At 40.1% G+C, this 19,939-nt stretch overlaps 1 protein-coding gene across 25 annotated transcripts in view; it reads right to left on the bottom strand.

Moving 5' to 3' along the window:
- AOPEP (aminopeptidase O (putative)) overlaps positions 1–19,939 on the bottom strand; it is a 324,976-nt gene that overhangs the window by 273,148 nt on the left and 31,889 nt on the right. For 24 of the 25 annotated variants that reach the window (XR_004621807.1, XR_004621808.1, XR_004621812.1 and 21 more), the window contains one exon: positions 6,212–6,378. The exons of the other annotated variant lie outside the window; for it this stretch is intronic. Coding sequence is in view for 15 of the 24 variants with exons in the window: in XM_034647316.1 (XP_034503207.1) it covers positions 6,212–6,378 (167 nt within the window). In the remaining 9 variants the exon portion in view is untranslated. The remainder of the gene's footprint in view (positions 1–6,211; positions 6,379–19,939) is intronic. 25 annotated transcript variants of the gene reach the window in all.

Raw genomic sequence — 19,939 nt, 5'->3', positions numbered from 1 at the left:
ATTACAACGCGGCCCTGAATTGGTAATTCTGAAAAAAAGATCCACAGATGTAGTCGTGCAAGTATGAATATTTTCCATGAAAATTTTAATGTCAGTTCTTGTGTTAATTTTTTAAATAATCTTCAAATAAGACAGACAATTGACAGATACCACAGGAGTCAGAAGGCTTTTTTTCTGTAAAGGGCTAGTTAGTAAATATTTTAGGCTTTGCAGGCCATACAGTCTTTACTGCAACAGTTCAGCTCTGCCGTTGCAGCATGAAAGCAGCCATAGGCATTGGTCATGTTCCAATAAAACTTTATTTACAAAAACAGGCAGTGGGCCAGATTTTGCAAGCAGGATGGATCATCCAGATATAACTGAGCACTACCAAACAATTTCAGAGCTCACATCTCCATTAGTGTATGACTGCGCAGGGACATGCAGCGCTGCTTTAATTATTGAGAGACAATGAGAAAAGAACATAAGGATGTTCTTTTGGGTGAGTAAAGGCTAGATGACATCACAGTATGCTGCGTAAACAAAAGCTTTACAACACATGAAAGAAAAGTGGTGGAGAACAAGATCATCACGTGGCTCAGGGTAGACAAGCCACCAGAATCTCAACAGAACCTTCACGAAGCTGTTAGCACTACATTCATATTGTGAGGGGCAATTATATTTCAGCCAAATATTAATCTTTACATTAAAATTGAGTTGCTTATTTGAATTTTATTGACTTAATAGTTTGGTCTATGTTTAATTTATATTTTATTTTGGCTTTATAGATGTGTAAGAGTTAATATATAATATTATTATATTATAATATGTAATTTTATACATATAATATGTAACAGTTTATGCCTCGTCTTATATTTATACTTTCTAAAATATCATTCTAATACAAATAATTTAAGTAAATTCCAGTGAATCAGGAGATTTTTTTTTCCCCTCTGAAAAGATAAATAATGCTCAAGTTTGAGAAACACTGCTAAACACAAGCCTTTACATTGGAACTGCAGGGCCATATCATAAATGAGAAAGTACGCAGCCTTGGTGAGGTGGGGGTAGAAAAAGCCACATAGCATCCTGGGAGGTGTAGTCATCACAAGTAAACCACAACAGACAGCAATGGAGTCTGGAGGATTCAGGGTATCAGTACCTCCTTGAGACTGTAGGGTTTCATATACTCAATCAATTCAGCATGTCACGGAAACAAGTAGGGAGGGTAGAAAAATATCCTATGTGAGTCCAGCAGAACTTCATTAGACAACTGACAAGGAGACACCAGAGCCTGGATAAAGGAGCTGTCTGCTTCAGTAACCTCTCATGTGATGAACAGACAGTGGGTTTCAGGCAGCACACAAGTGGGCAGTGCCTGGAATGAAGGGAAATCCATAGACTTTATCCTGTCTGTTGGTATATACCAGAGAGGAAAGCCATGAGCACTATATTAAAAAAACAACAACAACAACAACCACCTTCAAAATAAAGGTCAAAGAAAACATTGTTCTAAGGACTCAGAGGAAGAACAAGCCTCAGAAATCAATTTACCACAGAAACGAAAATGAGCTTAGGAAACTAGCAGTGCCATTATGATACAAGAAGACATAACTTCTATGAAAAAATAGTAAAAAGCTATGAGAAGACAACAGGCTGAGACAGTGTAACAGTAAGATCAAAAGACAACAAAGTAACAAGATAAAAAAGATGAGGAAGGATTGCAAGAAACTGTTACAGTAACAACTTAAATCTGTAATGTAATTACTAAAGAACAAAATGTCTCTTCAGAAAATCAGTGTTACAGAGTGTAAGTAAAAACTGAAAAGGCAAGCCATACAGACTGGGAGAATATATTTGCAAACATCTGACAGAGGGCTTGTATCTAGAGTATATAAAGTACAGTATATATATAAAGTATATACAATCTAATAATAAAGCAACCTAAAAACCCACATTAAGTAAATGAGCAAGTGACTTGAGAGATGCTTTCTAAAGGAAGATATAAGAATGTACAAGAAGTACATGAAAAGTTGCTCACCATCATTAGCCATCAGAAAAATGCAAATTAAAACCACAAGGAGATAGTATTTTACACCCAGCTGGAGGGCTAAAATTAAAAGGACTGACAACACCAAGTGTTTGCAAGGATGCGCAGCAGCCAGACTCTCATACATTGCTGGTGGAATAGAACATGATTCCATCACTTTGGAACTAGTTTGGCAGATACTTACAGAGTTAAAATATACATATATGATCCAGCAATTGCACTCTTGGGTATTTACCCAAGAGAAATGAAAATCTATATCTACAAAAAGACTTACACATGAATAGCCACAGCATATTTTCTGTGATGGCCAAAAAACCCCTCAAATGTCCCTCAAGGTGAGCAGATTAAAAAACAAAAAAACAAAAATTGCAGTTTATTCATATAATAGGTGACTATTCATCAATTTCTTTATTTAAAAAAAAAAAAAACTTTAAGTATATTCTACCCCAACATGGGGCTCAAACTTACAACCCTGAAATCAGAATCACGGGCTGAGCCAGCTAAATCTCCCCATCATTTTTTTTTAAAAAAGAGAATAAACTATTGTCACATATAACAATACGGACGCATGTCACAAACATGTAAAGCCAAAGCAGCCTGACACAAAAAAGTACACAGAGAATAACTCCATTTGTATGAATCCATAGGAGAGGTAAAAGTAATCTACGGATAGAGCATTCAGGTCAGTGGTTGACTGCTATGGAGTTAGGGACAGATGGCAGAGGCACAAGGAATTCCCAGGGTACCAAACATAGTCTGCATCTTCATAAGGGTGCTGATTAATTACAGAGGTGTATATATTTGTCAAACCTCATGAACAAGACTTAAACTGTGTGCATTTTATCAGATATAAGTTATATTTTAATAAAGTTGATTTTTTTAAAATGGTACCCACAACTATCTACATCCTAGGAAGTTTTGAATTACATAAATTGAAAAAAAGTTCTATGAGTCTCTAGGCAGGAAAATCAGACTACTTTCAAAAAATTTTTAAAAAATTGATATCGGATTTCTCCTCAGAAATACTAAGGGATGATAAAGAAAACATTTACAATCAATTTAACAGGGAAAAAAGTCCTAAGAATTTTACACCTAGCCAAGGATTGTTCATAACTAAATATAACAAAAAGCCAACCTAAATATGGGAGGGCTCAGAAAATGTACCACATATCCACCCTTCTAGGAAAAAAATATTGGGGCGCCTTGGTGGCTCAGTTGGTTGAGCGTCTGACTCTTGATTTTGGCTAAGGTCATGATCTCAGGGTTGTGAGATCAAACCCCATGTTGGGCTCCATGTCGGGCATGGAGGATGCTTGGGATTCTCTCTTCCCCTTTCCTTCTATCCCTTCCCTCCCCCTAAAATTACATATATATATATATGAGCCATTTCCCAGCTGAGAGATGATTCAAACTTAAGGGCTCAAAAATAAAGAAAGTCTAAGTACTTATTAAAAATACGATTTGAAACTGAATGAAAATATAAAACAGTAATTGTAATTCCTAGAAGAGAAGATATAAGACAAAAACAAAGTATAAAAACAATATCAGTCCCAAGCCACAAACTGTATTAATTAAAACTGGGGAATGTGGGTGAGGGAAGATGAGAGAAGTAGATGCCCATTAAATTTATTATTTGATTTTGAGCGAAGTCGAGCTATCGGTTAACTAAATTGTGAAACAGCCATTTATGGAATACTCTAGTCATAAAAATAATGAGGAAGCTCTTTATTATGCTCAGATATGAAATTAGCTATAAGATAAATTTATTCTACAGGAGGAAACAAAATACAAAAACAATGTGTATAGCATGTTATAATTTGTGCAACAAAAAAGGAAAAACTATACTATACACAAAAGAAATTGGTCACCTTGATTGCTTTGAGAGGGCAGTTTCTGGGTAGCTGGAAATTAGGAGCAAAAAGAAGACTTTCTTGCCATTTCTTGTCCTTTGCTCATTTGTAAAGAAGTCATGTATTTGTGACCAATTTTTAAAAATAACATTTTTTAATGTATTACTTGTTTTGTTTTGTCTTGACTTTGAAAATCAAGTTAACACTCACTGAAGACTCCAGTACATGCATAAATTTAGTTTCTGATAAAGGAGATACCACAAATCAAAAGAGTATACTTATCAAGATGAGCACTAAGTAATGAACAGAACTGCCGAATCACTAGACTGTACACCTGAAATTAATACAACAGTTATCCTAACCATACTGGAATTAAAATTAAAAACTTAATTTTAAAAAAGGAGGTACTACAAGACAGCAATGACCTAATAAATGATCTTGGAGCAACTGGTTTCCTATTTGGGGAAGAAAAAAAAAGTTTAGTACTCATTTCACAGCCCTAACCAGAATAAACTGCCAACAGATTAAGAGTTAAATTACAAAAATTGAACTAAAACTTAAATAAAAGTATTAGAACACAACAGGTGAATCTCAGAGCGGCAAAAGACTCCAAGAGAAATTTGACAGATTTGACTACATAAAAATTAAAATCTCCTATAGATCATAAACATTATACGAAATTAAAAGGCATACTATAAACTGGGAACAATACTTTCCACAAACATCATAAGAGATTAATATCTTTATTTTATTCTTTTATATAGGAGACTAGCTTACAGATTTACTTAATGTAAGTCTGTAACAAGGGGAGCCCTGGGAAGGAAACAAAGACCCGAAGAAACCAGTGCACTTTTCAGCTGCCTTTGATGAAGAATGGAGGGTCAACTCAGCAACAGCCAGAGGGAAAGAGAGGAGAAGGTATGTGCGGGGCTCGGAGCTTCCATGCTTTCTCCCAGCATCTGCACATTTACCAACCCAGAAGCTCCAATATCTTTATTTTTTTAAAGAGCCAATCAAATTAAAACATGAAACACACGTTTGAAAGCCTCACTAAGGCCTCAGAATAAAAACGGGCAAAGTAAGTGAAGAGTTAATGATAACAGTTAAGAAACACGGGAGGACAAGTGGAACCTCAATGATAATCAAAATAATCCAATTAAAGAGAGACCTTCTCTGATGGAACAGACAGGTGACGTTCCTGGTAACTCCTCATAGCTACTCATGGGAGTGTAAATTGGAACCTTTCTGGAAAATAACTTGAGAAATGTACCAACAACCTTAAACATGTTCAAAACCTTTGACTCAGTAATTTTCATTTTATATAAACTAGCCACTCAGGAATTTAATGCAATATAATAGGGGGGAAAAACTCTGGAAACAATAAAAATGTCTAATAATAGGGAAACATCACATAAAATCTGATACACTCATACAACAAAATTATTATGCAGACAATAAAATCATATCTTTGAAAAATACACAGTGACCTAGAAAACATTCAAGATATACTAAGAGTGAAATAAGTGGAATATAAAACTGTTATATGCTAGGATGACAGTTTTGAAATAACATGTAGTACACATATGGATTTTAAATACTGGAGGGAAATGAAGCGAAATGTTAGCAACCATTTTCTCTGAAATTATTTTTTCATTATTTTTGCTTCTCGATAAATGTTAAAGTTTCCATAATAAGTACATGGGAGAAGACACAATATTTTAAATGAAGAAATAACACAATTAGAAAAATTTTACCTGGAGTTAATGTACTCTGATCTCAACTGAAAAAGTTAATTATTGCAATAAGCAAGTGATTTGCAGACAAAACCTTGATGCATTAACACTTGCCTTCCATCTTTCTTACACGCCTCTGGTTCAGAGCCAAATGGGCAAATAGTGTGCAGAACAGATGCCTCAGGAGGACAACTTCAGCGGGCCAGCCAACAGGAGCTCTATCGCCTGGCATAGGGAATAACCTTACTGAACTACAGGCAAGTCAGCTGTAACAAACGGTGTTTCCATGACACACTTGATGGCCCCAAAGTCTTCAACTAGGACCACCCACTTAAGGCCCACAAACCACCAGGTGAAAGCAACTCCTAAAATAACCTAGGAATTGATAACTCTGGCATGAAGAGCCCCCATGCCATGTCCAGACTCCCAAGTACCCCTCCCCATCCCCTGCTAGTTTCTCTGGCAAAATGTTTTTAGTATGTTCATTCCAACCCAACTCATAAAGGAGCTCTTTAAAGTTGAGAAAAACATTGCGTATTGGATCCCTGGGTCCACCATGTGTGCACTACAGAAAGAAGCACAGAACACATGTACAGTACCTTCCCGAAGCTGTGTTGGCTTGGCAGAATTTTCCCCACTCATTAAAACAACAAAAGATGCAGCTGCTCGAACTGTAGCCTGCCATGTTGACATGGCAACGGGTGGCTCCTGGCATGGAAAAAGGGCCCTGTTGTTTATGGGAGATCCCATAGTATAAACACATGGCCTGCATAAGAAAGACAAAGAAACAAAAGGGGGGAATCTTTAAATGAGTTGTCACTTTTCTCACAACCATGGTAGTGAAGGTTAAGTTGAGCTTTCAAAGAGAAAACATTTGAGGCTTTGTAGTTGACTGATTTCAAAGCATTTTGAACTGAAACTGCCAAGGGCTGGCTATGTGAATAGCCGAGTAGTAATTTCTCCCAAATGAATTACTTAAATATGTAAAGAGAGTTTTTTTTTAAGGGAAAAATATTTTTTTGGATAAAGTTTTCAATACTAGTCTGCCAATTTAAAATTTATACTACCCTTGCCCCTCCCCTTAGGCCCTTACACCTTCAAAAGAAAAAAAGCTTGAGAGACATTCTTACAAACCTTTTGGAAAACATTCTGGAAAAGAAAATATGTTTGGAGATCACCGAGATATTAATGTTTGGAAAAACAAGCTGGTGGTCTCAAATCCAGTTGCTGGCGGGCAGATATCCCCAATCTTGGAAACCACCATCTCAAATGGAACCCTTGTGGGAATCCTTGTGTGGAGGCCAAGAACAGGGGTTGGCATATAAACAGGACTGTAGGTCACAACAACTGGGCTTGTGATGGGAAGGCCAAGTGTGGAGTCATTACAAAGCGAGTGTAGGAAACCAAATGGTATGACGTTAGGGCTCGTTCTGCTACAATTAAAAATTACAAACCCACCCATACCGAGAATGATCCTTCCCATGATTAAGTCAGGGGACAGCAATGGAAAAGATCTATGAGATCAAAAGAATCTATTCTTTTGACACCAAAGGCTGAAGGCACAAGAGTGACCCTCAGGAAGATGTCTTAAGAAAATGTCTCCACTTTTTGCTTTTCAGGAATTATGACAAATATGATATAGTTTTAATCAGCTTGATTTATAGAGTAAATGAATAAAGCAGAGCACTAACTCTCTTGGGTAAACTGCTTTTCCTTTTTCATTAGCATCATTATGACTAAACATTTATTGTGTTCCTACAATGTGCAGGAACACACAGAATGCTGGTCCTACTTCATCAGTCAGGGCCCAGTAAGGAAAAGACACACCGGTCTGGACCTTAACAAAGAGAGGCAATTTAACATAGGAGACTGGCGATCCAAGTGACAGAAGAGCTGAGAAGCCAAATGGGAGAAAGTGAGGCAACCCAGGGAAAGCTGCTGTGAGTCCTCTGGTTGAAGGAACTGGCATTACTGGGACCTAAGGGGTTGCAGCGGCAGGGGGGGTCATCTGGCAGAAGCCAGAGTCACCAAGGGGACTGTGCAATGGGTGCTGGGACCAGAGGAAACTCAGTCACTGCTGGAGATATCAAAAGAAACAGGGAGGGAGGAAGAAATACCTTGTTTCTCACCAACTCCTGCTCTCAAATTTTCCCCCACTGCCCTCCATGGGCCAAACTTAGTAGGAAGCAGAATCAGGGGACCTGGGAAATGAGATTCCTTGTCATCCAGAGATCACAACAAGAGTGGAAACTAGACCTCAGAGCAAACAGGCTGTTGCAGTCCACCTACCCTAGCAGTGTACATGCCATGATAATTTGCAAGTCTACCCCGGGGCAGGGAAAGATTAGAGATTCAGGACACTGTAGCCCTGGCTGACTTATTAAATGACTTGCCCTCTCTGAGTCACACATCAAATGGGAATAGGGGGCAGAGAGCTGACCTCTATTCTGAGCCATAAACCTATCATTCTGATCCCAAGATTATAAATCTAAGAATAAAGGTAAATTTTCACAGAAGGCCCAGAATCTCCCACCAATGAGTTCTCAACTCTCACCTTGGTCCCCTTGGTCCCTTGGTCAATTGACTTAATCTTGGTTAAGATTAAGTGCAGCCTCGGGCTGTTGAGAGCCCAGATGTCCATGACAAATGAATCGATAAAGAAGATGTGGTATATATATATACACAATGGAATATTGTGAAGCCATCAAAAAATGAAATCTTGCCATTTGCAACGACGTGGATGGAACTAGAGGGTATTATACTAAGCGAAGTAAGTCAATCACAGAAAGACAATTGTCATCTGATCTCACTGATGCGTGGAATTTGAGAAATAAGGCAGAGGATCATAGGGGAAGAGAGGAAAAAAATCAAACAAGACGAAACCAGAAAGGGAGACAAACCATAAGCAACTCTTGATCTCAGGAAACAAACTGAGGGTTACTGGAGTGGAGGGGTTGGGGGGATGGGGTGGCTGGGTGATGGACACTGGAGAGAGTTATGTGTTGTGGTAAGCACTGTGTATTGTGTAAGACTGATGAATCACAGACTTGTACCCCTGAAACAAATAATACATTTTATGTTAATAATTAAACATTTAAAAAAAAAAAAACCTAACGAGGAAGCTTGCTAGGGTTGCTTCCTCCCAGGTGGGGCTGGTAGTGGTGGGTGCATGATGGGAGGGGTGCTGTACCAGCTCAAGTAAGTAAGGTATGTGTACTTCAGAAAATTCTACCTAGTAGGTGTTTTGCTTTTCCTCCAAAAGCCCATCTTAGAGAAGGATCTCAAGGAGGAGAAAGTATCATCAGTGGAAACAGGGTGCGTTCCCATGGGCCAAACGGCAGGTGTAATTCCTGCTTCCTCTGACAAGGCAGATGCTGAGAAGCCAGGCCTGCTTTCTCACTGAAGCAGAATGGATCCCACAGCTTTTCTCAGTTCAAGAGTTCTACTTCCAATCTAAAGAGCCACTTCTGATCTAAGTAGACTTGTGGAGTTAAACTTTGTGATACTTACAAGGAAGTTGCAGATTCTTGCCTAGATAGAGAATTCCTAAGACTTTCTCTACCACAGGCAAAAAGGGGAGCTGACCTCATATCATGGTCTTAAATCCTAGTGATGTGGGGAACAAAGGCAGGAGGAAATGTAGATTAAATTAAACGTCCTTACAACCTGCCGCCCACTACCAACACTGGAGGCAGGCAGAGTAGGATATATGTTAATGATGTCCTAGAGGGAAGAACCACCTTTGCTTGACAATAGATAGCTAGGCCCACAGGACCCAGTGAATCTTCTTTAGCATATGAAAGTCCTTTTGGAAACGTACCTTTGTCTTTAATTCCTCCAACTTCAAGTATATAATCTACCCAAGTGCAGGCTTTTCTGCCCAGGGTCTTAGTCCTGTGCTTTTTTTTTTTTTTTAATTTATTTATTTTAAGGGGTGGGGCGAGGGAGAGGGAGAGAAACTCAAACAAACTCTGCACTGAGCCTGATGCAGGGCTGATCCCAGCACCCTGAGGTCAGACCTGGGCTGAAACCAAGAGTCTGACACTTAACCAACTGCGTCACCCAGACACTCCCTATACCCATCCTGTAATAAAACCACCTTTTTGCACCGAAGAGGTCTCCAGAATTCGTTGACCGTTGGCTCTGAAACCCACATTTCCACATCACTAGGGTGCTTAGGTCAAGTCTGAAAGCACCTGTGCTCTCTTGCTGTTGTGCTCAGCACCTGATTTCTGTAAGGTGACTCTGGTATTACAGATCCCCCCTTCCCTGCACAGGGAATGAATCCCCCCTGAAAGACTGGCTTGGCAAGAGGTTTGCTCTCCTTCTCCCTATAAAGTTGTATTTGGCCTGTGCCCTTAGGTATGTGGTCCCCAAGGCTTCCCCCACCAGCCTCCTCTTCCAGTCAGATTTAAGATGAGGTCGTATCTGAGAAACATTGCAGAGGAAGAATCAGATAGACTTGTGAGTTGCTGAAGGAGAGGGAGAAGAAAAGCCTCTCTGAGGCAGTTGGCTTCTAAGTCGGCCCCCAATGCCCCCTACCTGCTGGTACTCCTATCCTTATGGAGTACCCTCCCACACTGTACCAGGGTTGGTCTGTGTGCCCAATAGGATATGGCAGAAGAGATGTTGCTTCTAAGCACAGAGAATTTAAAAATCTGTTCCCTTCATTTTTGGGGTTCTTCTCTTTCTCTATCACTTGCTCTGGGGGGAATCCAGCTGCCATGTCAAGACAGTACTCAAACAGGCTATGGAGGGGCCCATGTGCTAGAAACAGAGACCTCTGGCCCAATGACTGTGACCTGTCAACAACCACGCAAATGCACCTGGAAGAGAATTTTCCAGTGCTGTTAAGCCTTGAGATGCCTGTGGCCCTAACAGATAGCTGACAGCAACCTTGTAAGAGATCCTGAGCCAGAACCACCCAAGTTAAGTTGTTCCTGGATTCTTAACCCTCAGAAACCATGTGAGATACTAAATGTTTGTTCTTTTAAGATATTTAAGTTTGGGGTCATTTGTATGCAGCAATAGATAACAGAGTTTTCTCAGGTTTCTGGCTCAGGTGATAAGATGGACTGTGAAGCAATTGAAGAAGAAAGTCAAGATGACAAGCAAGGTCACAGGAAGGGACAAGGGAGAAGGAGAGTCCCTATTTAACCTGCGCATACAGGGCTTTGCACACCCTATGGCAGAGGGCACTTGTATGGACACAGAGATCATGATTTTCTAAAGCACACACAGTATAGTGTTCGGCAATGGAACTGAGTGTCTGAAATCGGACCGATTCATAGACAATTGAGGAATGATGGGTTTATGACCTAAGCATGGATGCTGCCAGCAGATTTGAATCTGGATGCCCCCCACAAATCAGGGAGTGTGTGTGGGAAGAAATTCTCCCATTGACTGGGTATTTAAAAAGCATGCGCCATCCTTTCCTCTCCCATTCTCGATTATTTCCCCTCTAAGTGGTCTAGTTCTAGATATTTTGCTCTAGAGTTCTGTCCTGACCCTCCCTGGCATCCTTCAAAAGCTCTACCAGATTGTCCCTGGGCACCTGACTTCTCCCACCATGGGGATTAGTGACCTGGCCAGGCCCCCAAGAACCTGTCACCTCCCACCCCCTTACTGTCCTCATGATTCTCTTCTGCTACCTCCTCTTTACACTGCTGGGGCATCCTTGCCTCTAAAATCTATGTTTTATTTCTCGCTGTCTGTAGAGGCCGCTTTTAGGCAAGAGGCTGGAGCAATGGAACGCAGAGCAAAGCAAAAGGGCCCCCCAGTGACAGCCTGGCTGAACACAAACAGGCCCACTGGGCCACCCACCTCAAGATATCCATAAACTCTAACCTAATGAACCAAGGGGCTACTTACAACCAGCACAGGTACCAAACAATGGAAAATTCCATACATCCCCATACCTCCTCACCTTCCCCCTTTAAGTACAGCCCCCACCCACCAAGTCCTGGCAGATGTCTCTCCCTTGCGGTCCTGCCTGCCTCACCCTTGTAGTGTAGTCAATAAACTTCTTTCTCCTTTGTTCTGCATCAGGGGAATCCTGTCACCGCCTGCACTGCTGGCCCCCACCCGATAAGGACGCCCCACATTTGGGGCCCCCCGTCTGAATGGGAGACGCACTGCACTTGCCTCTGGTGTCCAGAGCTGTAATTCTGAAAGGGTAAAAGCCCCACCCATAAATACAGCCACGTCGGATACAAAACTCAATCGCTTTCTCATTGGAATGTTTTCACAAATAGGAAAATCATCACCTAGGCAAAATTTCTTGAAAACACAAATTATCTTCGAGCTCCCAGCCTACTCCTTTTTTGGCCTTTTCCTCTTTCTCAGTTGCAGCTTCCCCCCTTCCTTCCCAATAAGCTCACACCAAGCACCAATGACTTCATAGGCAATGGGCTTTGGAGCTTTTACAACCTGAAATCCTTATGCATGTTCCACATCTTAGTGCAAACATCTAAAACGATGTAAAGTTAAAGGACTATATTTTCAACAGAGATGAAAACGTTAACCTCTGGATAAAACTCCGGTAGTGGAATTTGGGGCATCTGACAAAAAAGTGGAGAATGGGTGAACATAGGGACTTCACTGATTCATGAAAGTCATACTCCCCAAGCGGTGATTCAAGAGTCAAGATGGCGCCCATCATGCACACCTACAAATGAGACTACAGAGAGCTGATTTCCTGTCCCCCACACCCTGGGCCCCAAGAGGGGAGGAAAATCTATGCGCATTTATTAATATGCTCTGCAGCTATCTGGATGTGCAATCGCTGAAATAAATGCAGCTGTGTTTATTCAACGTGCACAACCTTGCACCTCGGCCACGTTGCTAAAACGCTCATGGGACAGATGTGCAGGCGCCAGCCTCCAATGCTCGTAACTTCATTATTTCCAGACTCACTAATTCCTTCCAGCACGCACAGGAAGACTCTCTCACACCAAGGCTCATCCCACATGCCCTGGGATAGCCACCCAACGAAAGGCTCCCTGGGGAGCCCAGTTAAACTGCATAGGAGTTGTGGGGGCGGGGAGGAGGACACTGAAAATCAGAAAGAAAATCATAAGACAGTGCGAGAGCAGACCCATGACTTGCTGCCATTAAAGAACTTCTGAATTGAGCAAGAACTTGCCCGAATGGCTACCACCGCAGCTTGATACATGTTTGTGTGTTTGTGGAGTGGTTAAACAAGGATGAGATGCACTAACTATGCTGCTATGGTCTGAATGTGTCCCCCTCAGATTCCTCTGTTGAAATCCTAATGCCCGTGTGACTGTTGGGATTAGGAGGTAGGCCCTTTGGGAGGTGCTTAGGTCACATGAGAACAAGGCTCTTATGAATAAGACTGATGCCCTTATAAAAGAAGCCCAACAGAGCTCCTTAGCCCCTTGCCGCATGTGAGGACACAGCCAAAAGTCAACAGTCTGCAACCCAGAAGAGGGATTTCATCAGAGCCTGACCACACCGGCACCCTGATCTTGGACTTCCAGCCTCCAAAACAGTAAGTAACAAATTTGTGGTATTTTGTCATTGTAGCCCAAATGGACTAAGACACACACCTTCTAAGGTAAGAGGTCAGTGAACGCTCACATGCTTGCTCATTTTCTTAAAGAGCATCCATAAAGGAAAACTTGTAGGGGATTGATTCAAAAATATTTTTTATTTCTCTTCAGTTGACAACTACATGCATTTGTCTTTTTGCAGTCAGTGTGAAAAGGGGGTTTTTCTTAATTTAAAAAACGTTTCAAGTTCCACCACTTTCCATAAAACCACCCATTTCAGAGACTTGGTACCACCATTCAGTGACTGGGGAGAGGGCTGCCTTAGGAGAAGCAGGCAGGAGGTGATGAGATGAGCCAGTGTGGCTTGTTGGGATTTTTCCCACAATGAAGGACTGTCGCCAAGGGGCCAAAGATGTGACAGTTCTGTGAGTCCAATTCTTTTAGAAAACCTGCCAGGGTTAAAAAGTCTTCAGGACTCCTCCTTACCATCTCTTCCCCTTCCTGCACCTGATCTTTTGTAAGACTCCATGTTCTCATTAAACCCGAGTTATAAGCAAGCAACCCTCTTGCTTTCTTATGCTACTAAAACCAAGAGGCAGACTACTAAAATAGGAAATGTCAGCTATGACTCACTCTCTCCCCCCAGATCTACACACACACCTTCCTTATTATATTCTCCTTCATGGCACAATTACCAAAAGTGGGATCCTTCAATCATACTGGACATATGGCAGGTGCAAGGAGAATGCTGCTTTGACTCAGATTTTGTGTACAAAATGAACTGGACTGAATGGAAGTGCCTTTGAGTCAGAAATTCACCACTTCTCAGCGCAAGTGTTCTGGGTACAAATCAGGCAAGCTGTTTATAAAGGCAAAGACATCATTTCTCATTTGGAAGTCTCATTTGGAGATCCTAAGATGAAATCTCTTTTTAACACACAAAAAACTTAAGCTCCAGAGATGTAAAAGGCCTTATCTGAAGTCACACAGCTAATGGACAGCACAGCTCAGACGAGTATTCTGGTCTCCTGGCTCTCACTTTCCAGGTTCTTTCCAACATACTATGCGCTTTGGTTATGTCACTGTGATTTGTTACTTTCTGTTGATGTTTGGTTATTCAGGGTTTTTCTGTGTGGTTAGTGAGTCACTTGGGTTACTTGTGTAAGTTAAGGCAGTCCATCACTGCCTTTTCTCCTGTGACTCACCTGGGATTCTGGAAAATAGAGGCAGATCTAGAATGTCAGCAAGGGGAGAAAGAGGCTACTTTAGTAGAACCCTTCCAAACATGTTCAAGTTTAGGATTATCAATTCCTCCTGTAATCTTACAATGATATTATAGCATTAATGTGTATTTCCACTTCAGTTCTCATGCATTTTGTATTGGTTTCTTGAAGCAGAAAAGAAAAAAAAAAGTATTAACTGTGCAAATGTTCCTTTTAGACCTGAAATCTCTTCCCAAAGATCTCCTGCTCATTCTTTTCAAACTGTCCTTTATATCAAGATATTAAACGATGAACTATTTTCACAGGGGAAGAAAAAAAACATGTTTTAACATCTGGTTTTGATGTCAAACTAAAAATACTCCAAAAGTCTACATCTTCCTTGGTCCAACAACGAAGTAATAAACATAAGAAAGAAAAATTATTCTCTTTAGTATTTTGCCAACTTCATCCTGGTCTTGTCTGAAACATCATCATACTGATTTAAGGAATTTAAAATTTTTTAATATTACTTTAAATTATAATGTATTTTCCTAGTCAGTTTCCTTATCTTTAACAATGATCCAATAAGTGGAGTTTTAAAAATAAATTTCCTATATTTAACTGAATTTCCACTCCATTCAACTCATGTTCAGTCATGTCATCAGCTTAAGCCCAGGTTCCCTAGACCACTTGGCTGGTTCCACAACTACTATAATGATCCTAAGGGAAAAGGGAACGGGTTACCAGAGAGAATGCTTTGGTTTTAAAATTTTTTTTTTAAATCTTTTTTTTTTTTTTTTTTTTTTTTTTCACCANAGAGATAGAGACAGCCAGCGAGAGAGGGAACACAAGCAGGGGGAGTGGGAGAGGAAGAAAGCAGGCTCATAGCAGAGGAGCCTGACGTGGGGCTCGATCCCATAACGCCGGGATCACGCCCTGATCCGAAGGCAGACGTTTAACCGCTGTGCCACCCAGGCGCCCCATGGTTTTAAATAACATTTTATTCAGTGGAATGGAGAAGTACATAAACTTTGAACTAAAGATTTCTATTTCTAAAAGTTTTTTTCTTAAGTATACTGAAGATCTAGAACCAAAAAGATATTAAGTCCCCTTCCTTTCTAGCTTAACAACAACCCCTTAACACATTCTTGACTCTGTCCCTGTTCTCAAATAGTTCTTCAAAATATTTTTAGAGGGCACACAAACTCACACTACCCTAATAAACAGGCTTTCCAAGAAGCATGTTGTATCAGACTGTCATATATGTTTCTGTTTTGGCAGTCCTTTTTGAATGTCACCTATAATCCAGTATCTACAGGACAGAGGCAAGAAAGAACATTTCAGTTCAAGAACTTCCATAATCCCACAATGGCTAAGCCCCAGTATGAAAATGTAGCTTTTATCCAATCAGACACTTCATTTTAGAACTAGAATAATAATGGGGAAAAAGAAATTATTGACAATTATTGGAAGACATACTCTTTTATAACTTCAAATACATTTTCAGTTCTCCAGAAAACACCATCACTTGATAAAAATGGGAAGGCAGCCCTTACTTTTCTAAGGGATTTCAAGGTAGAAAGATGGTGGCTGCTTTCCAGATTTGAAGTTTATTTTTTTAATAAACATTATTTTTGGTCAGACTTAGATATACTTTTCAAAGGCAAAGATAATACACAGATTTCCCATTTACCCCATACTCACTGTTATTAACATCTCACATTAGTATATTTGTCACAACTAATAAACCAGTATTGATATATTATTAAAGTCTGTATTTTACTCAGATTTCCTTGGTTTTCCCTAATGTCCTTTTTCTGCTCCAGGATACTACATTATCTTTAATCATTATGTCTCCTTAGGCTTCTCTTGACTATGACCGTTTAAGACTTTCTTTGTTTATGTCGACCTTGAGAGTTGTTTTTTTTAAGATTTTATTTATTTCTGTGAGAGAGAGGACATGAGCAAGGGGAGGGGTAGAGAGAGAAGCAGACTCCCCACGAGCAGGGAGCCCCATGCGGGGCTCAATCCCAGTACTCCGGGATCACGACCTGAGCCGAAGGCAGACACTAAACTGACTGAGCCATCCAGGCACCCTGACATTGAGAGTTTTGAGGAGTACTAGTCAGGTATTTTGTTGAATGTCCCTTAGTTGGGATTTATCTGATGTTTTTCTCTTGGTTAGACTGAGGTTATGGGTTTGGGGGAGGACAATCACAAAGATGTCATTTCATCACATCATACCAAGGGTTCACACTATCAACATGACTCCTCACTTTGATGTTAACCTTGATCCCCTCACTGAGGTCATGCTTGTCAGGTTTCTACAATGTAAAGTTACTCTTATTTCTTAGCCCATACTTGATAAGGAACAGAGTTATGTTCCACCTCCTTGAGGATGGAGTATCGACATAACTTGGACAACTTCTGTACCTTTGATATGTCTATTTTCCATTTGCTCATTTATTCAAATATTTATTTATATCAATGTGAACTCATGAATACTTATTTTATACTTCAGGTCATCGTCCAAAACTATTTTATATTGTTGTTCAGCTTTGGTCATTAGGAATTCTTTCTGATGGCTCCTTGGACCTTGGGCATATACCCTCAATCGTGGGCTACTACTGCTGCTGTTTGAGCACTTCCTTATTTTCTTCCACTACAAGATGCTCCAAGCTCATCTCGTACATTTCCTGCAGTCCTAACCATTCCTCCAAGAAGCCCTGGTTTCATTATTGGAGAATGGTATTAAAATCCAAGACCCAGGGGGCACCTGGGTGGCTCAGTCGTTAAGCATCTGCCTTCAGCTCAGGGCGTGATCCCAGAGTCCTGGGATCGAGCCCCGCATCAGGCTACCTGCTCCGCTGGGAGCCTGCTTCTTCCTCTCCCACTCCCCCTGCTTGTGTTCCCTCTCTCGCTGGCTGTCTCTATCTCTGTCAAATAAAGAAATAAAATCTTAAAAAAACAACAATAACAACAACAACAACCAAGACCCAGGCACTGTGCTTCTAGACCCTCTCAGATAACAAGCAAGGAAATTTACCTGTGTATGCTACTCCTTGGAAAACACCTATTTATAATTGTTTCTATATGCAACCATCTGTATTCATCTTAAACTAAACATTAAACATGAGTTTATAGTGATATCTCCAATTCTAATCTATTACCAGGGAGATCATTCTAGCCTCTTGCTCATCTGTAACCTCCCACTTCAACACTGAGAAACCTGGCTCCCAGGTTTACTTGTTTAATTGTTCAATTCCAGTATACACGTGCGGTGGTACTAGAATTGCTAGCCTGTACTCCCATAACAAACAACTTTATCAACTACAACACAGAATTTAGGTACAGTTCCTTTTGTCTTTAGTCTTACAAACTCCGCTCATTTCCAAAGCGACTTAGGTCAGCACCTTAGCCCCCAACCCCCTTCGGTGAGGTTGTTTCATACATTTTTAATACAATTAGATTGTTTTGTCACAATTTGCATTCCATCCTGGGATTCTTTGATCTCTTATTTATATATTATCAAACTGAATAATTTAAATTTTATCTTCAACATTAGGTAGAGTGAGAGAGACAAGGGGAGAAACCACTGATGGAACTCGAAAGGGAAGGTACCAATTTAGAGATTTTCTTAAGTTTCTGTCTAATAACTGCTAAAAAATAGAAATTTACTGAAAGCTAATATATTTTTCAAATGTACTGAAATCTTTGCATATAATAAGAGACATAGTAAAGATCAAAAGGAAGAAATGCAGCTCCCTTTTACAACTGAAACATGTTTTTTTTCGAGGCTCTTTCAGTAACTTTATTCAATTCTCCTAGTTGTAAAAGGAGCATAAAACATTTCGTATCCGGGACTAAGAATGTAGGTATGCTGATAGTATTCTGCCACTCAAGGATAAAATGTTAGTTTTAGTAAACGTAGACTCTATGCCTTGGAGAAAATAAGCCCTACCCAATTGTATTTTTCACACAACTGTAATATTTTATATTTTTTCACACAATTATATTCATAAAGCCTTGTAAACCTGATGATTATTATCTGCTCTTATCACCAAGGAATTTTTTCTGTCTAGCAACCTGGGATCCTTAGGCATTTTAAAGTCCTTAAAGTATCCAGTTACCAATATATACCTAGATTTATTCATAAGCATGTGAGAGAGTTTAGAAAGATTTGGTGGCCCTTCATAGATTATCTTGACTGTAATAAAATTATCTCCAAAAAAGACAAAAGGGAGAGAAAACATCTTTTGAGGATTTCTTTTTTAAAACAAATTTATTATTCTTGTAAGGCTGCAAAAATGCCATTTATTTACTAACATATAATCACAAACTCCCAAGGATACAGTTTAAACTCCTGCTATGATCGTGCATTTTATTGAATTATCAGAAAAGGAGACATCACGAGTAAATCTGCCAAGTCAACCTTTGCAGGAACAAGATGTGCCCAAGCACCTCTTCAGTTTCTTTATGGAATTCAGCATTTATCCATAACTCATTCCTACTCAACACTTGACATGTAATGTAATTCATAACTCTTATCTGTTTCTGTATAGTGAGCACTGAGAAGAAAGCTATGTTTGAAGTCACTAATGAGTATTTCTTCCAACTACTGTCAATAGATTCTTCTTCCCCATTATTCTAATTCAAAAATGAAATACCTGGGAGTATTAAAAACTATGATTTCCTAAATTAAGTATTCAGAAGCCATATTTTGCTAAATCTTATTGAAATACGTCCTTTAATAATTTCAAAAAAGTTTAAAGATACAATAAGAACACCTGTTTCTTTTCCTCATGGTCTCCCAAGAATATCCAATAAGTTATTCTATATATAAATCAGTATGCTTTTGTACTGGTGTAAGTTTGCACCAACCCTGCAATTTCCCAAAGGCTGCCTCAGACTCCAACAGAAATAAGAAGTGAACTCATTCTCAGTGGGGTGGGGCACCAGAGCAGAGAGGTAAGATTGGAGGTGAAGAGCAGAGTAATCAGAGCTCAAAGCTGAAGTGATGCTTAACAAAAAGAAAAAACAAAAAACTAAAAGGTTTTTGGAGGTGGGTTGGGGAAGAGATCTAAGCAATTTCCCGAGACCACCACTTCTGTCAAGGGAGTCATGCTATAAAAGAAGGTGCTCAAAACAAGTTCACTGAGATCAGCATTCCTCCAGCCACGCTCTACAATAATTACTGTCCTGATCTGCGGCACATTAGCACAAAGGAACAGGTAAAATAATGAGGAATCAATGAAGTTTGATTTTAAAATTCTCAAGTTCTAAAGACTCTGAACAACTGTTGAAGGAAGGGCAAGAAGAAAAGAACAAACGGCTGCCTAAACACCTCCCCTGGAAATCAATGCCTCATCAATTCTTTCTCTCCACACTAAAAACCCAATCTCCTGGTGTCAAACAGGAAGAACGGCGGCCAAAAGAGCAACTGTGCAGTCTCAGCAGGACTGTGTCACGCTCTTCAGAAACAGATCCTTCCACCGTTTGGGGGTTTGCCCTATATGACAACTGACAAAGTTCAGAGACGGACAGCTGCCAAGAGACAGGTACAGTAAGAAAGTCACAAAGCAGAGCTAGCTTGATTTGGAAGCACTTGGCC

This window comes from Ailuropoda melanoleuca, chromosome 17, assembly GCF_002007445.2.
Source record: "Ailuropoda melanoleuca isolate Jingjing chromosome 17, ASM200744v2, whole genome shotgun sequence".
Classification (NCBI taxonomy): domain Eukaryota; kingdom Metazoa; phylum Chordata; class Mammalia; order Carnivora; family Ursidae; genus Ailuropoda; species Ailuropoda melanoleuca.
Note: the sequence above shows the minus strand (reverse complement) of the source record. Positions and strands in the feature narration are given on the sequence as shown.